We start from the raw sequence: 26,934 nt of genomic DNA, 5'->3' as shown, positions 1-26,934 counted from the left end.
CCTCTGTTCCCTTCCCATCTCTCCGCAGATTGACTGTGAAAATAGGTCATTAGTAACAGAGGGAGAGATTGAGGGAGCAAGCAGGGGCAAGAAAGGGAGCTCTGTGAAAACTCCCATGCAATATTAATGAGAGCTGTTTCTACTGTGATGTACCAACCTGCACTGACTTAGTATGCATCCTAAATGGAACCCTATTCCCTACATAGTGCACTGTATGAAGGGCATAGTGTCAGTTGGGATTCAGCGTTAGCCCATGATAGGCCTCGACTTTCAGCATCATCATTGACCCGCTCTCAGTGGTTTTAAGTAAGGGGGTCGGCATTACAACTCCTTGAATTAACTACTCCTTCTAGTTTGCAGCTTTCTAAGAAAACACTATTAAGTGAGTTTACATTACTCTATTTATACTTGGGATATTGCTTTTCAACAGGAAAGTTAAGAAGAATAGCTGGAGGATGCCTTTCACTTTCTAAAAATGTCCTTTGTGTCTCAGAGCTACAGGAGCAGGGGGGATGAACCGTGAGGAGGCCCCAGGGAAGTCTCCTGAAGAGATGTACGTACAGCAAAAGGTGCGGGTCCTGCTCATGCTGAAGAAGATGGGATCAAATGTACGTATACCCATATATTGTATTAGTAGCATAGATATTTGGTGCATTATCAATTTCAAAGCTCTTGTGGTTATAAATAATTGATTAATTTTTATGTGCGGCGTCACTACAGTCTGGGGTTTGATCTCAGGCTGTGTCATTACCGGCCGTGACCGGGAGTCCCTTAGGGCGGCGTACAATCGGCCCAGCGTCATCTGGGCCAGGGGTGGGTTTGGCCGGGGGAGCTTTACTTGGCTCATCACGCTCTAGCCACTTCTTGTGGCGGGCCGGGCGCCTGCAGGATGACTTTGGTCATCCTGCAGGCGGTGTTTCCTCCGACACATTGGTGCAGGTGGCTTCCAGGTTAAGCGAGTGGGTGTAAAGAAGCGAGTTTAGGCGGCTCATGTTTCGGAGGATGCATGACTCTACTAGAGGTCGACCGATTATGATTTTTCAACGCCGATACCGATTATTGGGGGCCCAAAAAAGCTGATGCTGATTTAAATCGGTCCATTTTTATTTATTTGTAATAATGACAATTACAACAATACTGAATGAACACTTATTTTAGCTTAATATAATACATCAATAAAATCAATTTAGTCTCAAGTAAATAATGAAACATGTTCAATTTGGTTTAAATAATGCAAAAAAGTGTTGGAGAAGAAAGTAAAAGTGCAATATGTGCCATGTAATAAAGCTAACGTTTAAGTTCCTTGCTCAGAACATGAGAACATATGAAAGCTGGTGGTTCCTTTTAACATGAGTCTTAAATATTCCCAGGTAAGAAGATTTAGGTTGTAGTTATTATAGGACCATTTCCCTCTATACCATTTGTATTTCATTAACCTTTGACTATTGGATGTTCTTATAGGCACTTTAGTATTGCCAGTGTAACAGTATAGCTTCCATCTCGCTCCTCCCTGGGCTCGAACCAGCAACACAACGACAACAGCCACCACCGAAGCAGCGTTACCCATGCTCTGAGCCTTCTAGTAGTTGTTCCCCTTGCTCTGCATTGGTAACGCTGCTTCGATGGTGGCTGTTGTCATTGTGTTGCTGGTTCGAGCCCAGGGAGGAGCTAGCTAGCCATTTCACTTCGGTTACACCAGCCTCATCTCGGGAGTTGATAGGCTTGAAGTCATAAACAGTGCAATGCTTGACGCACATGCTGTTTGAATGAATGTTTACGCACCTGCTTCTGCCTACCACCGCTCAGTCAGATACTTGTATGCTCAGTCAGATTATATGCAACGCAGGACACTCTAGATAATATCTATTAATATCATCAACCATGTGTAGTTAACTAGTGATTATGATTGATTGTTTTTTATAAGATAAGTTTAATGCTAGCTAGCAACTTACCTTGGCTTACTGCATTCACGTAACAGGCAGTCTCCTTGTGGAGTGCAACGAGAGAGGGGCAGATTGTTATTGCGTTTGATTAGTTAACTGTAAGGTTGCAAGATTGGATCCCCCGAGCTGACATGGTGAAAATCTGTCGTTCTGCCCTTGAACAAGGCAGTTAATCCACCGTTCCTTGGTCGTCATTGAAAATAAGAATGTGTTCTTTAACTGACTTGCCTAGTTAAAGGTTTAAAAAAAGGGCAAATCGACATCCAAAAATACCCATTTCCAATTGTTCTGAAAACTTGAAATCGGCCCTAATTAATCGGCCATTCCGATTAATCGGTCGACCTCTAGACACTACATTTTTCTCTCCCGAGCCCGTTGGGGAATTGCAGCAATGAGAAAAGGGGGGTTAAAACATTACTTATATATATATTTTTAAATACGTTATTAATGAATTGTTTCTCAGCTGACGCCGAGTGAGGAGGCGTTTCTACGGAATTACGCAGGCGTGGTCAACGCTCAGATGAGCCAGCTACCACAGCACAACATAGACCAGGGTAAGGTCCACACCCATACACACAACAGATAGAAAAGCATTATGTAGAACAGATTTTATTGTCTGTCACGTGGAACTGGAATTTCTGTTTGGTTAAATTTGTATCTGCATTGTTGTAAACGTTTCACCTTAGTGAACACACCCGTGTGCTCTGGTCTACCAAACCTGATGGATTACTCACCAGACCAACAGGCTGTCTGGGTGGAGCTGTCAGTGACTAAGAGGTGTCATTATTCCCTGCCAAGCACGCATTTGGGGAAATTGTTTGTAGACACTTAATTGATGAAATAAAGTAATATACACTGTACATGAGTCGCTCAGCAAGGCACAAGATGTTATGAAGCCTCTCTCGCTCTTGCCGATACACACATCAACACAAGAGGGCGCCAAGTCAATAGAAATAAGGACTTGGTTGGTTGGTTGATGGATGTCACTGCCTGCTGGTGCCTGTACTTCAAGGAGCAAACAAATGCATTGATGCGGTCCTCTTGATTCGACCAGACTTATCAGTTGCCTTCCAGGCTGAATCCCAAAACGGCTGTGACTGGAGCCTTGAAAGCCCTTGCTGTCCTTCTTCCGTGACCCTGCTGGGTCTTGGACCTTGTTTATCCACATATTTTATTATAGCCTCAGGCCAGCAGTGGCAACCAGAGAAAATTGCCTGTGACACCGTACCTGAAATAATAGAATCTTATCTCCCTCTGTCTGGGTGTTTGCTGGAGAGTAGTGATCTTATGGACTGGACTATTGTGAAAGATAAGCTGGTTCATATGATGTATTGGGAAGCAGCATTGTACTAGACCAGTGGTATTCAAAGTCTAGGTCAACTGCAGTGGTGTTGCCAAAATTAAACAAATATATACACTGAGTGCACAAAACATTAGACACACCTGCTCTTTCCATGACAAACTGACCAGATGAATCCAGGTGAAAGCTATGATCCCTTATTGATGAAGAGGAGGAGATGGGTTAAATAAGTAATTTTTAAGCCTTGAGATGTGGATTGTATATTTGTTGCACTGAGGGTGAATGGGTAAGACAAAATATTTAGGTGTGGGGTATGGTTGTAGGTGCCAGGTGCACCGGTTTGGGTGTGTCAAGAAACGCAATGCTGCTGGATTTTTTTAAAATGCTGAATCAAATCAAATGTATTTATCAGCTGACGAAATGCTATATATCTCAGTGCTGTACAGAAACCCAGCCTAAAACCCCAAACAGCAAGCAATACAGGGGTTGAAGCACATTGGCTAGGAAAAACTCCCTAGAAAAGGCCAAAACCTAGGAAGAAACCTAGAGAGGAACCAGGCTATGAGGGGTGGCCAGTCCTCTTCTGGGTGTGCCGGGTGGAGATTATAACAGAACATGGCCAAGATGTTTAAATGTTCATAAATGGCCAGCATGGTCAAATAATAGTTCTGGGACAGGTAGCACGTCCATTGAACAGGTCAGGATTCCATAGCCGCAGGCAGAACAGTTGAAACTGGAGCAGGAGCACGGCCAGGTGGACTGGGGACAGCAAGGAGTCATCATACCAGGTAGTCCTGAGGCATGGTCCTAGGGCTCAGGTCCTCTGAGAGAGAGAGAGAAGGAGAGAATTAGAGAGAGCATACTTAAACTCACACCGGATAAGACAGGAGAAGTTCTCCAGATATAACAAACTGACCCTAGCCCACCGATACATAAACTACTGCAGCATAAATACTGGAGGCTGAGACAGGAGGGGTCAGGAGACACTGTGGCCCCATCCGATGATACCCCCGGACAGTTTCCTGTGTGTATCAAGAATGGTTCACCACCCAAAGGCCATCCAGCCAACTTGACACAACTGTGGAAAGCATTGATTGAATTGATTGAAGCAAGATGGGCCAACATCACTCAACATGAATATAAAAGCAACATGTAAAGCGTTGTTTTCATGAAAAATACATTTGAAAAAATCCCTGAAATTTTAAATATGCAGAAAAAGCTTATTTCTCTCAACATTTGTACCCACATTTCTTTACATCCCTGTTAGTGAGCGTTTCTCCTTCTACCTGACAAATGTGCCATATCAAGAAGCTGATTAAACAGCATGGTCATTACACAGGTGCACATTGTGCAGGGGACAATAAAAGGCCACTCTAAAATGTGCAGTTTTGACACACAACATAATGTTACAGATGTCTCAAGTTGTGAGGGAGTGTGCAATTGTCATGCTGACTGCAGGAATGGCCATCAGAGCTGTTGCCAGATAATTTAATGTTAATTTCTCTACCAAAAGCTGCCTCTATTGTCATTTTAGATAATTTGTCAGGACCTCCACATCCGGCTTCTTCACCTGCAGGATCGTCTGACTGTAATAAAGCCCTTTTAAGGCGAAAAACTTGTTGGCTGGGCCTGGCTGCCAAGTAGGTGAGCCTGTGCCCTCCAAGGCCCACCCATGGCTGCACCCCTGCCCAGTCATGTGAAATCCATAGGTTAGGGCCTAATTTATTTATTTAAACTGACTTTGCCTTTAAACAGCTTGGAAAATTCCAGAAAATTATGTCATGGCTTTAGAAGCTTCTGATAGGCTAATTGACATCATTTGAGTCAATTGGAGGTGTACCTGTGGATGTATTTCATAGCCTACCTTCAAACTCAGTGCCTCTTTGCTTGACATCATGGGAAAATCAAAAGAAATCAGCCAAGACCTCAGAAAAAATATTGTAGACCTCCACAAGTCTGGTTCATCCTTGGGAGCAATTTCCAAATGCCTGAAGGTACCACATTCATCTGTACAAACAATAGTACCCAAGTATAAACACTATGGGACCACACATCTGTCATACCACTCAGGAAGGAGACACGTTCTGTCTACTAGAGATGATGGTGCGAAAAGTACAAATCCATCCCAGAACAACAGCAAAGGACCTTGTGAAGATGCTGGAGGAAACGGGTACAAACGTATCTATATCCACAGTAAAAACGTCATAACATGAAAGGCCGCTCGATAAGGACAAAGCCACTGCTCCAAAACCACCATAAAAAGCCAGACGACGGTTTGCAACTGCACATGGCGACAAAGATCGTTCTTTTTGGAGAAATGTCCTCTGGTCTGATGAAACAAAAATAGAACTGTTTGGCCACAATGACCATCGTTATGTTTGGAGGAAAAAGGGGGAGGCTTGCAAGCCAAAGAACACCATCCCAAATGTGAAGCATGGGGGAGGCAGCATCATGTTGTGGGCGTGCTTTGCTGCAGGAGGGACTGCTGCACTTCACAAAATAGATGGCATCATGAGGTAGGAAAATGATGTGGATATATTGAAGCAACATCTCAAGACATTTGTGAGAAGAACTGAAAAAGCGTGCGCGAGCAAGGAGGCGTACAATCCTGAGTCAGTTACACCAGCTCTGTCAGGAGGAATTCACCCAACTTATTGTGGGAAGCTTGTGGAAGGATACCTGAAACGTTTGACCCAAGTTAAAATGTTAGACAATTTTAAGGCAATGCTACCAAATACTAATTGAGTGTATGCAAACTTCTGACCCACTGGGAATGTGATGAAAGAAATAAAAGCTGAAATAAATCATTCTCTCTACTATTATTCTGACATTTCACATTCTTAAAATAAAGTGGTGATCCTAACAGACCTAAGACAGGGACTTTTACTATAATTAAATGTCAGGAATTGTGAAAAACTTGATTTTAAATGTGTTTGGCTGTGGTGTATGTAAACATCCGACTTCGTGTGTGTGTGGGGGGCAAAACAGTATTTAGTCAGCCACCAATTGTGCAAGTTCTCCCACTTAAAAAGATGAGAGGCCTGTAAGTTTCATCATAGGTACACTTCAACTATGACAGACAAAATGAGAAAAAAAATCCAGAAAATCACATTGTAGGATTTTCTAATGATTTTATTATGGTGGAAAACAAGTATTTAATGAATTTATTTATATATATATATATTTTAGATGGGGGGGACTCAATAGGCCTATGTATGGAGCCTTACTGTACAATATGTCCCTTTTTGCCCTTGAATTTACAGCTTGCAGAGCTCAATCTGGGAGCCGTACTGTGTCCACAATGCACTCTTCGTTCAGGGAAGAGCCAAGCCTCATCAATTATACACTAGCATGACTTGTCAAAGGTGCACACAAGACAAATATTTAGGTTATGTCCCAAATGGCACCCTATTCCCTACAGTGCACTACTTTTGACCAGGGCCCATAGTGTTCTGGTGATAAATAGTGCACTATGAAGGGAATAGGACGCCATTTGGAATTCAGAGTTAGTCAATTGGCAGTGTGCCACCCACTCAGTATGATAAATTATTAGTAATTTAGAAGTTGTTTTAAGGACTGGGATTAGGAAGAGCGGCGATAACAACTAAGAATGGTGGCTTAATCACTTTTAACGAATATCCCCCAGAGCCCAAAGATCACACTAGATAAATGCTACAGTGCTACAAGGCTGCTTTCATGTGTGGTGGCTCCAATATATAATTTTAAGAATGAAGTCCAGAGTTGTATGGACAAATGTAATTAAGCACCCAATCATTCCTCAAACGGGAAAATATTGTTGCTATCAATACCTAGGAGAGCCACGGTAAGGAAACCAACATGTACTTTGGGTGAACTATTCCTTTAACTAGTAGATGGTTGCACTTTGTAAAAGCTATTTTCCTCCAGCACTGCTGATGCTTTGTGAAGGTTCTGCTATGTCATAACTGTCCTACCAAGCTGTTGACCTACTTACCAATAGAGTACAATACAGAGATGGGCTATATGTGACAGCATCTCCAAGAGGGAGGTTGTTTCTGTCTGCCTCACCACCCAGTTATAGTTCAGGCCAAAGCCCCACTGGGACCCATTATTACTTTGGTAGATGAGTAGCAGAGAATGTCCTTGTACATTAACGGTGTAGAGGTTTTGTACAGGTTAAGGAGGGATAGCTATATCATTTTTGGCAAAAACATTTGACTTCAAATATTCTTTTTTGGCATGCTTGGTTTGGTGGACGAGTGCCATTTTATATATAGAGTACATCTTGTAGCTATCTTCATTTCATCCCACCTCATGTAGGCCTAACTAGCTACAGTACTTACTAGGTTACCATAAGAATGAGGCCTATATAGCTACAGTACTTACTAGGTTACCATAAGAATGAGGCCTATAGCTACAGTACTTACTAGGTTACCATAGGAATGATGGATAATCCATTATCCTAGATTTCTCTGTACCAATGGGCTAATGTAAAACTGCATAGGACTACATACAACTAGATTACTTGTAGAGGTCAGGTGGACTTCATCCAAAGAGCCAAAGGTGTCTTTCTGACTGCATAGTGAAACTGAATCCATCTGCCCAGCTACTAAAAGCTGAAAAGGGATGAGGTCCTTGGTGCTGAATCCTGCTGACTGCAGGGGGTTTGGTATGAACTCTCAGGGGTGAGTCTAGGACTGTCCTGCAGTGACGGTGTCATATGTCAGTCATGGATTTATTGATCCAAAGAGAGCTCGGAAAGTACAGTTAGACTCCAGAGGATGTAATGGAGACCTTTATGAGGCAAATTAGCATCAAAACATTTTGTGAATTATTAGCATTTGGTGCTGTAGTTTGCTGTTGTAGGTACATCATATTGTGGGTTTGGTGATACAAAGGGGTATTGGTAGGAAAATGTTCCTCCTTGGTACTTCTTTATAAAGAGAGCCTGTAGACCGCTTTATGTATAAAGTGAAGCTTTGTGTTCACCATGAAACACTTTTTCTGTTTGGATATTGTGATTTTTATATTGACGACTGGTCTTCATCTTACCACCCCAAGCAGTTGGATCATGAACAAGATGCACTATTCGGTTTTTACACAACTACAGATTCCAGATTCAGCATAGGGACTGTGAGATTGGTGTCGCGCAGTTCTTAAGTGTTTCTCCCAAAGACTGAAATGGTTCTGCTGCTGGCGTTAATGAGAACAGCATAAAGGAAAGCACGTTTTGAACAGGCAACAGTGAACTGTTTGTGAATGGATGCCAGCGGCAGCAGAATAGGACTCTGTCACAGAGTGAGGCCTCTGTTTGCCTGATAGTCTATGCTCCCCCCTTGCTCTTTCTCGCTCTCTCTCTCTCCCTCTCTCTCTCTCTCTGTCCCCTCATCCTTTGATGTGCATCAAGCAAGCTTATATGTGAGAATTTTCTAGACAAGTGCACTGGAATGCATTTGTGAGTGTCTCGGGCATCGTAATGCTTTTCACTCTTTGTCATGCTCGGTTTGGAAATATTGCCTAAACACAGATCTTGATTATAAATCATCACATTTATTTCAGAGCATGCACTGTCAGAGGTAAGAGGGAACTGGTGCATATGCTGCTAGTCATGTTTCTTTTAGCGACTGGGTCAATGAATTTGCATTTCAGGTGGTTTTAATTGGCAGATTAGCATATATGCAAAATAGGATGTTATGCTATTTTAATCAGGCATGAGAGGAATGTTGCTCCTGACGCTGATGCTGTGAATTTTTTCAGATGAAACACTGACGATATTCTGTCTCAGAGCGGAAGCTGGTGGATGAAGACTGCTGTGTATATGTAGTTGTCCTGAGTCAAAGCTTTAAGGGCTAACACATTAAATCAAGCCCAAGGGCTTAAAGGACCCTGCTGCTGGACACTCTTCGTTTTGCATAATTATCTTGAATAAACATGACTGTTAACCTAGAAAGTAACAGTAATTTGGAGCCAGATTCACGGTCATTTGACGCAAAAGGCTGAAAATACTTTTAGACAGGAAAGGAGCATTCTTATTAGATAGGTTTTGTTCCTAGCCCGTCATTGAAATGACTTGCCTAGTTAAATAAAGGTTCAAAAAAATGTAAAAGGTAGTAAACCAACCTACCTCCGTTTCCATACTGTTTTCCCGGTTGGCTCTACTGAACGCAACCCATGCAGTCTTAATGAGCAGCTTAGTTTGTTATTTTAGACCTTAAAGTTATCGTTCTTTACCCTGACTGTAGTCCATGGACCAGGATGAACTGTAATCCAGTAACCAATAGCAAGAATGCAATTCTTCATCTTGGTCTTCAGACCAATTTCTTGTATTTTTTTAGGAAGTGAGCTTTATGCAACATATTTTTGAGTGTGGACACATCGCACCTTTTTGCTGGTATTCAGACTTAAAAATTGAGGATTTTCACTTATTGTGAGCCACCACCAAATGACTACCCTTAATGATACAAAGGGAGTTTCCTCAATATTGCAATAAATCTAGTCTCCATCAAATGTATTTATAAAGCACTTCTTACATCAGCTGATATCTCAAAGTGATGTACAGAAACTCAGCCTAAAACCCCAAACAGCAAGCAATGCAGATGTAGAAGCAAGCAGAAGTCTCCAAGTTATGGTCAGCATTCTGACACAAAATAGCCAGCCTGGGGGAAGTAAATTACCGCAAGGAGTTGTCCCATTTCAATATTGCAATAAATAACAACTTTATACTCCATTATAAACTGGGTAGTTTGGGTCCTGGATGCTGATTGGCTGGAAGCTGTGGTATATGAGACATTATAAACTGGGTGGTTTGAGCCCTGAATGCTGATTAGCTGACAGCCGTGGTATATCATACCCGTATACCACGAGTATGACAAAAAATATATTTTTACTGCTCTAATTACGTTGGTAACCAGTTTATAACAGCAATAAGGCACCTCGGGTTTGTGGTATATGGCCAACATACCACAGCTAAGGGCTGTATCCAGGCACTCCGCGCTGCGTCGTGCATAAGAACAGCCCTTAGCTGTGGTATGTTGGCCATGTACCATACCTTCTCGGGCCTTATTGCATGCTATGAGAAAATGGCTACCGTGGGTATGGTGTATTACCTACTGACCACATGCAAGCCCCTATCTCAACGCCTCTTAACCCCACTGGAGTTTCTGCGGGGGATTCCATGTCTTTATCCTCACGGCCTGCACAGATTGTTATCTCTCTGCACTAATAACACAGTCATGATTTGGTCAGCCTGTCTGCGACCTCATGTAACAAGGTGGTTTGGTGAACCACGCTTGCGTGATGAGTAAACACTTGCTTGAGACCTGGAAACTCCTTCAGCTAATGCTTGAGCTTAGTGGGCTAACATGGGGTGTGCTTGTCCGGAGAGTGAAACGAGATTGTTTCAGACACGTAGACCGCATATTAAAATGTTTCTCCTTTTAGTGCATGAGGATATTTGAACAAGTCATATGTGTAGATTAATAAATTGCTTTTTCATATTTTGTAAATATGAAGAAACCATGTAATTAGTCAATGTGTTAGTGAAGGCCTAAACAAATGGGTCCAATATCTAAAAAGGTACGTAATGTAGAATATTTGTGTCACAAAGGCATGTTGCACATTTTGTGGCAAAGCTCTTCCGTCATAAATGTCCGCTTCAAGAAGAGCAACCCAGACCCAGAACTGTACACAAAGATTTCTATGGCAAAGTGTTGCTCATTTTGTCTTTTCATTTGCAAGGAGGTAGGTGTTTCTTTGCATAGTGGGGACAGGACTTGTCAGTTTTGCTTTCGGCTCCTCACATGCCACACTCCTCACATGCTATATACATAAGGGCGGGAGGTAGCCTAGCAGTTAGAGCATTGGGCCAGTAACAAAGGTAGCTAGTTCGAAAAAAAACTATTTCCAATTCATACATGCTTATTAATACACACTTGTGTAAAATAGGACGAATATAAGCACCAAATAAATAGTCTGGTGGTGCACAGGAGATCTGGGTGTCAGCCCTGTCTGTCACTCAGACCAGCAAGACATCAACTGAAACATTGCACCATCTCCCTTACACAAATATTTCAGTTTAGAAACAGCAGTAGAAATGCAGTAACTGCAGTCGACTGGTATTTTGGAGCATACTGCACTCTAACTGCAATATGTTTCTTAAAACCTCTAGTGACTCCCCATCCCGCATGCGGGAGCATAATCATTGCCTGACACTAATTAGCATAACGCAACGGACATAAATATCCCAAGAAAATATTCCTAATCATGAAAATCCCAAATGAAATATATTGAGACACAGCTTAGCCTTTTGTTAATCACCCTGTCAGCCAAAGCTAGACAAGCATTTGTGTAAGTTTATTGATAGCTTAGCATAGCATTTTGTCCAGCTAGCAGCAGGTAACTTGGTCACGGAAATCAGAAAAGCAATCAAATTAAATCGTTTACCTTTGAGCTTCGGATATTTTCCACGCAGGAGACTCTGTTAGATAGCAAATGTTCCTCTTTTCCAAAAATATTATTTTTGTAGGCGAAATAGCTCCGTTTGTTCTTCACGTTTGGCTGAGAAATCGCCCGGAAATTGCAGTCACGAAAACGGCGAAAAATATTCCAAATTAGCTCCATAATATCGACAGAAACATGGCAAACGTTGTTTATAATCAATCCTCAAGGTGTTTTTCAAATATCTATTCGATAATATATCCATCGGGACAATTAGTTTTTCAGTAGGACCGATTGGAGTAATGGCTGTCTCTGTATTTTATGCGAGAATCTCTGGCAGCATCAGGTGACCACTTGCTCAATGTAGCCGCTTACGGGTATTCTTCAACATAAATGCGTAAAACTATGTCACAATGCTGTAGACACCTTCGGGAATACGGAGAAAGAGTAATCTGGTTAATTGCCCATTCACTGCTCAATAGGGACTCATTGGAACGCAGCGCTTTCAAAACATGGGGCACTTCCGGATTGGATTTTTCTCAGGCTTTCGCCTGCAACATCAGTTCCGTTATACTCACAGACAATATTTTTTACAGTTTTGGAAACTTTAGAGTGTTTTCTATCCTAAGCTGTCAATTATATGCATATTCTAGCATCTTGTCCTGACAAAATATCCTGTTTACTACGGGAACATTTTTTTTCCAAAAATAAAAATACTGCCCCCTAGTCACAACAGGTTATTAAGAGCTCTGACTTAAATCGATATTACGTTTGTACATTTGGTTAAAAATTGTTTTTATTTATTCTTGCTCTGGGCTGTAGTAACCTAGTAACCTGCTTGTTGAACATCTCATTCCAAAATCATGGACATTAATATGGAGTACGGAGGTTGGGCACTGATGTTGGGCGATTAGGCCTGGCTCTCAGTCGGTGTTCCAATTCATCCCAAAGGTGTTCGATGGGGTTGAGGTCAGGGCTCAATGCAGGCCAGTCAAGTTCTTTCACATCGATCTCGACAAACCATTTCTGTATGGACCTCGCTTTGTGTATGTACGGGGGCATTGTCATGCTGAAACAGGAAAGGCCTTTCCCCAAACTGTTGCCAAGAAGTTGGAAGCACAGAGTTATCTAGAATGTCATTGTATGTTGTAGCGTTTAGATTTGCCTTCACTGGAACTAAGGGGCCTAGCCCGAACCATGAAAAACAGCCCCAGACCATTTATTCCTCCTCCACCAAACTTTACATTTGGCACTATGCATCCCGGCAGGTAGCGTTCTCCTGGCATCTGCCAAACCCGGATTTGTCCATCGGACTGCCAGATGGTGAAGCGGGATTCTTCACTCGAGGCGGCGAGCTTTACACCACTCCAGCCAACATTTGGCATTGCACATGGTGATCTTAGAGAGAAAAGGCTGAGGTGGGGGATCAGTGAGAGAGGAGAGCGAACAGGCTGATGTGGGGGATCAGTGAGAGAGGAGAGCGAACAGGCTGATGTGGGGGATCAGTGAGAGAGGAGGAGAGCGAACAGGCTGATGTGGGGGATCAGTGAGAGAGGAGGAGAGAGAGAACAGGCTGATGTGGGGGATCCGTGAGAGAGGAGGAGAGAGAGAACAGGCTGATGTGGGGGATCCGTGAGAGAGGAGAGAGAGAACAGGCTGATGTGGGGGATCAGTGAGAGAGGAGGAGAGAGAGAACAGGCTGATGTGGGGGATCAGTGAGAGAGGAGGAGAGAGAGAACAGGCTGATGTGGGGGATCAGTGAGAGAGGAGGAGAGAGAGAACAGGCTGATGTGGGGGATCCGTGAGAGAGGAGGAGAGAGAGAACAGGCTGATGTGGGGGATCAGTGAGAGAGGAGGAGAGAGAGAACAGGCTGATGTGGGGGATCAGTGAGAGAGGAGAGAGAACAGGCTGATGTGGGGGATCAGTGAGAGAGGAGGAGAGAGAACAGGCTGATGTGGGGGATCAGTGAGAGAGGAGGAGAGAGAACAGGCTGATGTGGGGGATCAGTGAGAGAGGAGGAGAGAGAACAGGCTGATGTGGGGGATCAGTGAGAGAGGAGGAGAGAGAACAGGCTGATGTGGGGGATCAGTGAGAGAGGAGGAGAGAGAACAGGCTGATGTGGGGGATCAGTGAGAGAGGAGGAGAGAGAACAGACTGAGGTGGGGGAGGAGGGAGAACAGGCTGAGGTGTGGGATCAATGAGAGAGGAGGGAAGGAGGGAGAGAGCAGGATTGGAGCAAACATTAGCCAGCAGCTGTTTGCTCATAGGCGGTAACAGCCTGCCGGGCAGTGATGCAATCTGATTTGACTCGGTTGCTAGGCAATGGCTCCGAGGGCCTGACGTTTCTATCCTGTCGGCTAGCGCTTGTGTGACACTGCAAGGGAGCGTGTGTGTTGACTGTGCAGCAGGGTGCGGCCCACACATTATGACTGCGAAACAGAGTGCTCCTATAAAGCAGATCCCCTCTTGCTTCAGTTCATCAGTAGTCCAGTGGTGTATTCCACTCTAATGGCCGTCGGCCCTGTATCTCTGTCGGTTTATTCTGAGCCTTTCTGCTGGTCTGCCTGCTCGAGTCCTTGTGCTAGACACGTGCTCGGTCTGAGCTGCCCATTACGCAAGAGCAAGCTCCCTTATGCAACCACAAGATCAGGGATTTTTCTTTATCAAAATGGGGCTTAGGTGATGGGCGTAGCAGGGGCGTGGCCAATGGTGCGGTCACTGACCAAGTATTTTAGAGGCCCTCCTGTTGGCCGCAGTGACAATGTAGCTGTTTCAAAACACATTTCCTGCAATTCTACACATTTTGCCATGTCAGGGAATGTTGCAATTTTAAGCTTATTCCCTGAAATTTTACTAGGGCTGTCCCTGACAACAAAAGAATATTGGTTGACCAAGAGTGGTCTGTTCTTTTTACCAATTGATTGATCTAAATGTAAAAATACAGCATTTTTCAATATAGACATATAGTACCCTATGTGTTTTAATCAAATCAACTATGTGCACTGAGCTTGTCTGATGCTTTAAGCACACTGTTTGATTAAATCATTAAGATACACTAATGACTCAAAGGGGAGCCAGATCAAGATGGCCAGAAGAAGAAAAAAATCTTCCCGAACCACCACCTCCCGCTTCCCTTTGTAGATGCCGGTAATATGCTACACCGGGGGCCGGCAACCTTTTTCATGTCAAGTGTTAATCTATCTCACCATTTCTACCGATTTGCATGCCAGGTATGATTTTCATATTCATATTTTTATAGAACAGTTTCATAGTCTTCGTATCGCAAAATAATTGTCATCTGGTTAATGTAAACTATAGAAATCTCAATTTAAAATGATACAAATCTAAAAGTAACATCTATGTAAAAAAAATAGCCTACATAAAGCCAACAAATAAAATCAGGTATTTTATGACAAATAGATATATTATCATTCTGATTGGGTGTGCCTGGCAGGGCCTTTTTCCTCCCCGTAATGTATTTTTAATAAGAATAATAACACTTAAATATTACCTTCTCTGTTGTCTTCTCCCTGCACCTTTATAATGTTTATTGTATTGTTGCATTTATTTGATCCTTGTATGATTACTGTGTATGCCATTTTTATGAGCTTTTTTAAACATTTTGTGTCAATTGAATTTGACCATTTTATGGGACAAGTCCATTTCATGTGAAGTGGAGAAGCATATCAGTTCAATATTTTTTAAATAAAATTTGTCAAAACGTGTGCCAAATTCAAATTCAGTCAGGATTTGTGCAATTTATTTCTTCTGATGTGCCACGTCTCGTTCTCCTTCCCAGGCAGGGCCATTTTATAGCATAGGGCTGTTCTTTGCCACATCCTCATTGGATGAGATCTATAGGGGACTGGGAAACTGAAAGGAAGAGCAAGTCCAAAAATAAAAAGATCCTTCCCCAGATCCTTCTCTCACTTATTTAGATTATGCCGACTCAAGAGCACCATGGAAACATCTTAATGATCTTCTCTTTAGAAACAACCAAACTGAACACCGAGTCTACGCCTGGTTGTGTCTGCGCACGATCTTCTGAAAAGGGTCCACCTTATGAGCCAAATAGATATGGATGCAGTCTGTGTGACCTACTTTCATTTCCCCCTGTAATAATTAAATCTAACAAGCAATTATTATTTTTATAGCAAAGTTGTGAAAAAAAAACCTCTGTTACGAGTGCACCTCTCCACTTTCAAAAGTGATATTCTCATTCTGATAGAGCTTGACAAATCGGTTTGGTAAAACTTGAAACAAGACCAGCATTTACTGGCAATTCAAATATTTACCATCAATTAAAAAGTGCTTACCATCCATCAGTTGTACGTGTGGCAGCTCTGCCTCCTCTGATGTTGGCATTTAAGTATGACTGGGCAATATTAATTTTGTTACCATAAAACCTATTCAGCCTAAATCTAGGAGAGTTAAACCTTTTTGGAAATAAATGCAAATATGATGAAAGTTACTAATGTAAGCAAAGTCTATTTTTGAATAGCTAAAGGTTACAGAATATGCTACAATCAGATCATGCTTCAACTAAAAAATGTTTCTCTAACTTTGGAAAGTGGGCAGGGCAGTCTGAAGGTGCTCAGACTGAGGTTTTGGTGTAGAGTTTGGTTTTCTGTCGTTTTCTCCCAACTCCACACCCTGGCATGTTCTATGTGTTAACTTTGGCACGGCAGAATTTGTAATCTGCGATTGGTATTGATTAACCCTCAACATGATAGAAGTAAATAGAATACAAAGGGAGAACAAGCCAGACCTCCCAATGTACACCAGTGATCACTGCATTTGTCTGCCTTTTGGTACCTATATACTGTAGCACAGCATTGCTTTTCTTTCTTCGCAATGAGATCTCATGGCTTAGTGAGATATGCCAGCTGTACTCTAGCATTAGCTCTCCACAGGTATTCCATGCCTCCTGCAGTTTGGGTTGGTATAGAGATGTGGGTGGAAGGGTCGTTTAAGGCCTCCGATGTATTGCTTATCAGGGCAGGACACAGGACTGGATTATGTCTGCAGCTGGGTACTCCTAGGGAGACCTTGATTTTGAGTTGTGATTGAGAAGACTGTGCCCCTGGACTGTAGGGAACATGGCAGTAGTTTGGAATAGCTAGATTCATTTACTTATCCCTAAACCAAGTGATGTCGAGAGACTTTCCTATTCCATGTGCGATGTGGAAGTCTTGTGGCACGATTATATAGTGTAGTGTGTGTGCTGTCGCTTTGGTATTCACCGTATTTAACCTCACCACACTCAGTCATGATGACGTCAATTAAGTCAATGGCACACCCAACATGAGCTCAGTCAGAAAGTAAACAATAAGAATAGGTATACTATTAATTCATTCATACAAGCAAAGATTTCAAGAAATTCCCTCTAAATACAGAATTTATTGAAATATAATATAGATTCAGTTATGTTACTCATGCTTATGATTACTAAATGTTTTATTCACATATGTAATAGGACTTGTGTAGGTGGAAGGAATATCGAGATTGAGTTTGTTGTTGATATCTACTGATCTCTGTTTGTGGATCTGGGTCACCAGGTGCGGAGGATGTGGTGATGGCTTTCTCACGACAAGAAACCGAAGACCGGCGGCAGTGACCCTGGGGCACTCCCCCATCGTCTACGGCAACCCAAACTCCACCGACCGACACAACACTGTTGAGTTTCTGGGGAGAGGATGGGCACCTGTGATGGATGGAAGGAGGGTGGGAAGGAGCACTGGGTGTTGGTTACCTTTCGCTCTCCCCCTCCCTTTCAACCAGCCTCCTTCCCATTCAAACGGATACACCATTGCCCCAGCCACAGTAGGGATGCATTACCATGGGTTAGGGCCTTGGTGTCGAGCAAGTCGATGAAAACACTTACAAGTTGTGTGAATGCAAACCTTGTCTTTTTGTCTCCTTTTTATTTTTTTATCGGGCAGTGTTGTTTTCGTATCTGCTCTACTCAATGGTAGAACTGACCAAGGGCATAATTTTTCCGTCAAATGAAAGAGATAAGCGTGAGTGTTTTAACTAATGACCTTGCGGGAAAATAATTCATTACTTTCTTTGGTTGAATTATATATATTTTTTAACTGTACACAGGGTCCCTGTAGGTGGAAAGGTTAAAAAAGTGTTTAATGGTTTTCATATTCTTTAAAACCAATTGCACTTCTTCCTGCTTATTGTTGATTTGAACAATAGGCTGTTGAGATGTCAATTTGGCTTCCCATTCGGGACATTAGAATCAATGACCCTAGCACAAACACACACACAGTTTACATAGGTGCAGATGGCCTTTCCCCAAGCAAACAAGGTCTTGGAGTTATTGTGAAATTATATAACTTTTTTTATTGTACAGATATTAGAGGGAAAATACAATAATAATGAATTAATTGTGCCAATTATTATTTTATTTTTTTTATCTGTAAAATAAATGTAACATGATTTTTAAAAGTTGCCTGACGAAGGACATAGCGTAGTTCTAATTTATTATTGATAGAATTGACTCTCTCCCAAACTATTGTTTAGGAAAAAAAAATCATCATTAGAAGAAAGTCTACACGGATCGAAACGCCTAATCTTATCAAAAGAATCCAATAGCATAATATTGTCACTCTTTAGATTGGACAAAGCTTACTCTTGACTCACTAATATAATTATATCAACTCGAACCACATCCATGGAGCTACTAGAAACATGGTGAATACTCGCAAAAGAAACTCCAGTGTTTTTACTGCCTCCTCATACCCTTCAGCAATTGACCTGCTGTAAACAAAACCGATCTGTTTTCTGTGTTCGTTGATTGCAACTGGAATCTTTCCACTCAATTAAATATTTGTAGTTTTTTTTTCAATCTGACTTTTTTTGTTTTGTAGTAACACTCTATATTTAATGTGTGTAAGTACCTTTTTGTTAACTCGCTTAACTTAAACAATTGTGACTTGATGTTTTGAAACCAAGCATGCCTGCCTTGTGGTTAACAGTGTACATTTTAAGTAGATCTGGGAGGGTCTTGAAAGCAGTGCCACAATGACCATTGCTTGTACATTCTCAAAGTTTATGGACGCTACTAGCTCTTTAAAAAACATTTCAGAAAAATAGTCAGCTATTTAAAAAAAAAATGTCATCCATGTTATCCTGTTGGCAATAATTTCAGGATCAAATTTCCTCAGCGATCATGGCTACATACATTGCCAACAAATAGTTACAGTATCTGCCTATGACAAAAGTTTGTCCTTTTTAATGTTTACTCTTGTTTTAACTTTCTTGAACCTAATTTCTCTGTGCATTGTTTTGCTTTCATCTTAAAGACAACAATGCAAAGGTATCTTATATACTATACCTGTCATAGTTGACCAACAGCCTTCATTTTTAATCTTTGTGTGTTTGAGTGCGTGCATGTGTGTGATTTCCTCTGTTCAAAAATTATACAAATCAGATTTTTCAGCATGCTGTTCAGTATGACTAGTGCTGTGTATCTGTCAATGTGATGACCTGTCTTTGCCTAGTTGTCGTTTGAGTTATTTTGTGTTGCCTTTGTATTTCTCTGTTGACATCGATTAGTTGGTTCTTGCTGTATGGCTGCTGACTAAATGCTTCCAAATCCTATACCAATTGAACCATTAAAGGAATTTTTAAAAACAAAGACTTATTTCATCTCATCATTGCAGACATTGGTTTGTGAACACTGCCTTTAGTAGCGCTCTGCCCACATATCAACCTTTCAGTCTATGAAATTAGGCAGAAGATTGACCTATTTCCTTTCGGTGATGAGAAAGTGGGAGTTGTCCCTAGACACTAATCTTAGGTGTTTCAATTTTTTCCCACTGATGTTTATGGTTAGGATTGGGGGAGGTGAAGCTGATCCTAGATCTGTACCTAGGGGTAACTACACCCCAGAGTGAGAAAGGGTAACTACAGCCCAGAGTGAGAAAGGGACACTTAAAAACAAGTACAATCGGCTTATCACACTCTCTGTAACCCTTATTATCAAGGTTCTATCTCGTCTTTTGAACTCTTCCTTTACAGTTGCGGTCAGATAATGATGCTGTTCAATCTGATACTTAAAACAGCTGTGCATTTGAGCTATTTAGCAGACACTCTTATCCCGAGAGACGTACAGGAGCAATTGGGGTTAAGTGCCTTGCTCAAGGGCACATCAACAGATTTTCACCAAGTCGGCTCGGGGACTTGAACCAACAATATTTTGGTTACTGGCCCAACACCCTTAACCACTAGGTTACCTGCTGCCCCATACAATAATGTGGCTTGTATACAGATATGCTGTATGTAAGTAATTATGCAAAACCGTCTCAAATTGTTCTTCAGTTTTCTCACCATGAACATTTGGAAGTCGTTTCTCATCATTTAGTCTGGCAGTCTATTTAAATAGATTGTCATTCACAAGAGGCCATATCGGTTAAGGGCACACCTGTTTGCAACAAATTAGTGAAAAGCACCTCTGCCATAGGGCGGTGCACATTTGGCCCAGAGTCCTCAGGGTTAGTTTGGTCGAGGTAGGCCGTCAATGTAAATATGAATTTGTTCTTAACTGACTTGCCTACTAAATAAATGGTATTAAATATCATTATCTTTTAGGTCTACTCACGTTATGTAAAACAGGAACGACAGCAAGTTCCTTTGGTACCATTTTGTGAAATACACCTGGAATAATGACAACAGTAATAGCTTCCCTCTACTTCGATCAAGAGTTATCTCTCAAAATAGTCACAGCCTCTTGAAGGTAGCTATCAGGTGGTAATTGCCGAAGATGTTTGAGGATTGGTGACATGTTTTTCCTCTGCTAATGACGAACATCTGTTCACTGTTCCTATGCTATCTTTCACAGATGTGTCAAAATCCTGCGATTTCAAGAGAACTGATTCTGGGAATAAAACGACAGCTGTTGGTGAATATTAAATGCTGAGCTGAGAGTGGGAACGAAGACTGTTTATGTGCGTTTGAGTGGCGTGCGCTACCTCTGGAGGAGCAGTCAAGACGTGACAAGTTCGCAAGTTTACATTGCAGTAATATGTATAGGCAAAGGTATTTCTGTGAATAGCAATTATTTATATATACACTAGATGACTACAGGGGTCGCTGTTTTGAAGCCACCAAGGTATAGAAATGACTTTATAAATGTCCACATTTATTTTCCATGTTTGTTCTATTACAGACACCTTAATGCATACATTTTAAATTATATTATGCGAGCTAAACATACAAGCACAAAACTGTTACTGCCCCCACTACATTTTTTAAAAATGGGATCAGCAATCCAGGATTTACTATATATACTGTAGAAAATTGGTGAAGAACCTCTAATAGGCCCACTAGCTGAGACTAGAGTCGGCAGGGTAGCCTAGTGGTTAGAGCGTTGGACTAGTAACCGGAAGGTTGCAAGTTCAAACCCCCGAGCTGACAAGGTACAAATCTGTCGTTCTGCCTCTGAACAGGCAGTTAACCCACTGTTTCTAGGCCGTCATTGAAAATAAGAATTTGTTCTTAACTGACTTGCCTAGTTAAATAAATATTTTTTTAAAAAAAAATTAAAGAGTCAAACCCCTGACTCTACCTATGACGATGGACCACTTGTTATAGATCAGACCATGTCAAAAATACAGTGCATTTTGTTAGCCTTATTCTAAAGTGTATTGAATACATATTTTTCCTCAAAAGCGAAAAGTTTTTTTTAGAAATGTTTGCAAATATATAAAAAAATGTATAAGTATATATTTTTTTTAATGAAATACATTATTTACATAATTATTCAGACCCTTTGTATGAAATTTGAAGTTGTGCTCCGGTGCGTCCTGTTTCCATTGACCATCCTTGATGTTTCTACAACTTGATTTGAGTCCACCTGGGGTAAATTCAATTGATTGCACATGAAAATGCACACAACTGTCTATATAAGGTTGACAGTGCATGTCAGAGGAAAAACCAAGCCACGAGATCGAAGGAATTGTCCGTAGAGCGCTGAGATATGAGTGTGTTGAGGCACAGATATGGGGAAGGGTACCAAAACATTTCTGCACATTGAACGACCCCAAGAACACAGTGGCCTCCATCATTCTTAAATTGAAGAAGTTCGGAACCACCAAGACATCCTAGAGCTGGCTGTCCGGCCAAACTGAGCAATCGGGGGAGAAGGGCCTTAGTCAGGGAGGTGACGAAGGACCCGATGGTCACTCTGACAGAGTTCCAGAGGTCCTCTGTGGAGATGGGAGAACGTTCCAGAAGGACAACCATCTCTGCAGCACTCTACCAATCAGGCCTTTATGGTAGCCACTCCTCTGTAAAATGCACATGACAGCCCACTTGGAGTTTGCCAAAAGGCACCTAAAGTCTCTCAGACCACGAGAAACAAGATTCTCTGATCTGATTAAACCAAGATTGAACTCTTTGGCCTAAATGCCATCTTCCAACAGGACAACGACCCTAAGCACACAGCCAAGTCAACGCAGGAGTGGCTTTGGGACAAGTCTCTGAATGTCCTTGAGTGGCTGAGCCAGAGCCCGGACTTGAACCCGATCAAACATCTCCGGAGAGACCTGAAAATAGCTGTGCAGCAACGCTCTCCATTCAACCTGACAGAGCTTGAGAGGATTTGCAGAGAAGAATAGTGGAAACTCCCCAAATACAGGTATGCCAAGCTTGCAGCATCATACCCAAGAAAACTTGAGCCTGTAATCACTGCTAAAGGTGCTTCAGCAAAGTACTGAAGAAAGGGTCTGAATACTTATGTAAATGTGATATCAGTTTTATTTTTAATACATGCCAAAATTAAAATTAAAAACGTTTTTGTTTTGTCATTATGGGGTATTTTGTGTAGATGAGGGAAAAAAAATATTGAATCCATTTTAGAATAAGGCTGTAACATAACAAAATGGGGGTCTGAATATTTTCAGAATGCACTGGACAAGCTTTTATTTTATATTGATTGTCACAAGGACTAAACTATGAAGAACACAGTTCCTGTTGTTACATTATCATGGAAGATCAACCAAATTCAAGGATGGTTCCATCAAAATGGAAAGTTAGAAGAAACGTACCATAATTCAGAGAATGTAGACTGGATTCTAATGTAATTCTAGGAAATGTAAACGCTCTTCATTAGCGGGTTATCTGAAATAGCAATAAGGCACCTTGAGGGTATATGGCCAATATACCACGACTAAGGGCTGTAACCAGAACAGTAAACAAGTATTTTTGCCCATGGTATACACGTGGTATATTGTCTGATATACACATGGTTGAAAGGGTTTTAGCCAATCAGCATCCAGGACCCAAACTACCCGGTTTATAATGGCCAATCTACCACACACAACCCCTCGGGCCTTATTGCTTAAGTAGTCTACCTTTGGAATTTAAAAAAAGTGTATTTATCCTTTAAACAGCCAAAGTCACACCTACACAATAAATATGAGGAACTTTCCTCCTCAGACCTCACCCCAGCCATGTCTCAATCCTGCACTAGTCAAGCATCACTCTTCCTCTTCAGCCCTACATTACTCAAGGATCACCCCTCTGCCTCAACTCTCCACCTGTGCATCACCACTGCATCCTGGTGACACTGGACACTTAGGAGGAATGACAGTTCTTACTGTGTATTCCGTAAGTTTTGTACTCTTTACACATCCGCAAAGAGAAATCCCACCACCCCTGGAATTTGTGAGGAAGCTCTGGATATCAATTAGAGATTAAATGGAAAAAAACTCCTCTTTCATCTAAAAGCAGAGGTTGCTCAAAGCAGAGGCGCTGCACTTGAAGAAGTGAGGCTAGCCTCCCACCCACGTATGACTCAACACTTATTGAAATAAGCCAGGAGTTAGATAGCTACTCTATACACCAAAGAGAAAGAAGAGGCGTATTGGTAGAGGACATGTAAAATTATACTCACGCCTCTCACAAAGCACAGCACTGATACACTCTAGTCCACCCGGAGCCTCATGGCTTATAGATGACTCTCTTCTCTCTGTCTTTTGCTGAGACAAGTTTGGCCTCTTTTTACATCACTAAGCCACAACCCTCTTTTGTGCATCGTAAGCCACAATCAAGAGTCTGTAGTTCAGCCTAATGGCCACCTTTACCTAACCCTGCCACTTGATTTGGAACAGAACAAGCTAGGCTTACACTGTCACAGAATCACCCCCAAATTTGGTTATTGTGGATAGTTTAAACCTATTTAGCTACACCTAAACCTATTAAAGAAGAATTGTCATATTTCTGAAGTAAATTTCTATTGATGTAAGTGGCATGTTATAGAAAGGTCCAGACACTTTTTGTGATTTGGCTTTTTTTTTTTTAAACATAACCCAGCCGCGATTCACTTCCTCATTGCTCATTGTGCAGAAAAAAACACCCAAATACGTCCCAAATAATAATGATTTAAAAAACTAAGTACAAGCAAAAACAAAAAAGGGGGTCTGGACCCTTCTTTACCAGGCCATCTACATATAAAATGTAGATTTACTTCAGAAACATATACAAAAACAATGCATATGTCATTAATTTAAATAACCATTTAACAGATATACATGAACAAAAATATATAAATGCAACATGTAAAGTGTTGGTCCCATGACCTGAAAAAATAATAATCCCAGAATTGTTCCATGCGCACTATGTGGCATCGATTTTAGACAAACATTTATTACACAACCCCAGTTACACAAATCTCACAAAACTGTTTTGGAATATATTGAACTTTGTTTTTGTAAATTTTCTGTCTAATATCGATGCCACATAGGCCATTTTCAACCAAAGAAGTAATTTTGTTTGAGTTCTGTTGTGCTTTAAATAGGACACCCCTTACCCAGAATGCATCACAAACCATACCAATTACATAATTGACAATCAACTTCAATAAAGGTATGGTAAAGGTATACAAACACATTCAGGTAATATATTACACATGATCAATATCCACACCTCGATAAGTGATAAACCATGTTTTAAGCTTCATTATAAATTGGATGGTTCGAGCCCTGAATGCTGATTGGCTTACTATTACAGTAAGATACTTAATTGTTACCCAGAAATTATTAATATTAAATGGCTGCATTGGGCCTTTACACGCAACATTTATTCTGCTGCTGTAATGTTATATATTTCGATGGAAAGAAATCATGCCATCCAAAAGGCAACGTACTGTAATTTATGTTATCTATGAGTACCACCTCACCCCTAGTATCAGAAGCATCACTGTTATAGAGGTGCCAGCATGCTATTTAGCACTTTGTGACAACTGCTGATGTAAAAAGGGCTTTATACAATAAATGTGATTGATTGATTGTAATTTCTACAGGTAATTGAAGAATACAGACATCTGGCTAACCACACACAGTAAGCTCTTACAATAACTCTCATTTTACCAGGCTTTGACAGACTATCGTTTCCACAATATGCTGAGGATCAACAAACCTGTCCACCTACAATCGTTCCACTCATTGCCTCCCACTTTGGCTGGATTTATTGCCATCATCGTCTTCCCACTTCCACCGGTGTCTTGATACAGTTTGTGTGGGAGAAAGGCTGTATGGAGATGCCATCTGTAGTATAGGTGGTTCACATACTGCAGCAGTGTGCCTTACTGTGAGGAGGTGGATATCTCTGAAAGGATCTAGACATAAGTTGAACCTCTGGGTCACCATCTGTTGATTTGGTGCTGCTTTTCTTATAATTTTAATGGAAAGGCATGAGAAATGATTCCAGACTTATTCTAGCAAGTTGATCTCATCTCTCTGTTAAGATGGAAAGATTATTTTGCTTGTCTTCCTTGTCATCTTTGTCAAATAGATTTATTCATTTTCATATTTAATGCATTTGAATATGTTTGAAACCATTTTCACCTTCTGAGTGAGCACAGTCTGTCTTTACACGTTTAGGGCTCCCGAGTGGCGCAGTGGTCAAAGGCACTGCATCTCAGTGCTAGAGGCGTCACTACAGACACCCTGGTTCATATCCAGGCTGTATCACAACCGGCTGTGATTGGGAGGCGCACAATTGGACCAGTGTTGTCTGGATTTGGCCAGTGTAGGCCGTCATTGTAAATAAGAATTTATTCTTAACTGACTAGCTTAGTTAAATAAAGGTAAAATAAAAAATACACAGACAGGCCGATTTTGGTATTTTTCCACTAATTGGTCTTTTGAACAATCACATCAGATCTTTTAACATCAGAACTTTTTCAGGGCTGACCTGATTGGTCAGACGCAGCCATAGTGTAACTGACTTGGTTCAAACCCAGGTCTCCTGCGCCTCTGTGCGCCAAAATACTGTGTTAACCTGTTGAGCTAAATCCTAGAAGTTCTCTGAGAAATGTGTGATCAACAAGAGTGGCAGAAATGTAATGTTTGACTAGTGCAGGGATGAGACGTGACTAGGGGAGGGGTGAGGGTTAAGGAGGAAGAATGACAAAGTATGTATCTATATATCCTAATATGTGCATTTTGTTCAAGGGCTGCTGCTCAGGATCAGTGGATTTGCAAATGGATGCACCAGAGACGCTTGGTGTTGGACACGAGAAGCAGATGGGAGCTGAGTGGGTGACAGAAACCGCTTTAGATGCTGAACCACTGTTGCTAGCCTTGTTGCTTTACCAAGAAGGGGAGGCACTGGTCAGCTACTCTACTGTCGACTACTCTCCTACCACATATCTACAATACAAAATCCATGTGTATGTGTGTTAGCATGTGTATGCGTGTGACTGTGCCTGTGTGTCTCTTCATAGTCCCTGCTGTTCCATAAGGTGTATTTTTATTTTTTTAATGTATCTGATTCTACTGCTTGCATCAGTTACCTGATGTGGAATAAAGTTCCATGTATCTATGGCTCTATGTAGTACAGTGCGCCTACCATAGTCTGTTCTGGACTTGGTGACTGTGAAGAGACCTCTGGTGGCATGTCTTGTGGGGTATACATGAGTGTCCGAGCAGTGTGCTAGTAGTTTAAACCAACAGCTCCGTGCATTCAACATGTCAATACTTCTTACAAAAACAAGTAGCGATGAAGTCCATCGCTCCTCTACTTTGAGCCATGAGAGCAGCAGGTAGCCTAGTGGTTAGAGCGTTGGACTAGTAACCGAAAGGTTGCAAGATTGAATCCCGAGCTGACAAGGTAAAAATCTGTCGTTCTGCCCCTGAAAAAGGCAGTTAACCAACTGTTCCTAGGCCGTCATTGAAAATAAGAATTTGTTCTGAGCTGACTTGCGTAGTTAAATAAAGGTTAAAAAAAATGCATATTATTCATGTTCATTTATGTAATGTACA

At 41.5% G+C, this 26,934-nt stretch overlaps 1 protein-coding gene across 1 annotated transcript in view; it reads left to right on the top strand.

Moving 5' to 3' along the window:
* Positions 1 to 19,297, top strand: part of ctnnbip1 (catenin, beta interacting protein 1) — a 30,591-nt gene extending 11,294 nt beyond the window's left edge. Inside the window, exons 2-4 of the mRNA XM_046343878.1 lie at positions 494 to 608; positions 2,407 to 2,497; positions 17,218 to 19,297. Of these exons, the coding sequence (XP_046199834.1) occupies positions 513 to 608; positions 2,407 to 2,497; positions 17,218 to 17,276 (246 nt within the window). The 5' untranslated portion in view covers positions 494 to 512 and the 3' untranslated portion in view covers positions 17,277 to 19,297. The remainder of the gene's footprint in view (positions 1 to 493; positions 609 to 2,406; positions 2,498 to 17,217) is intronic.
* The last annotated feature ends 7,637 nt before the right edge of the window (positions 19,298 to 26,934 follow it).

This window comes from Oncorhynchus gorbuscha, linkage group LG03 (assembly GCF_021184085.1).
Source record: "Oncorhynchus gorbuscha isolate QuinsamMale2020 ecotype Even-year linkage group LG03, OgorEven_v1.0, whole genome shotgun sequence".
Classification (NCBI taxonomy): Eukaryota; Metazoa; Chordata; class Actinopteri; order Salmoniformes; family Salmonidae; genus Oncorhynchus; species Oncorhynchus gorbuscha.
This window is presented reverse-complemented; position numbering and strand designations above follow the sequence as displayed.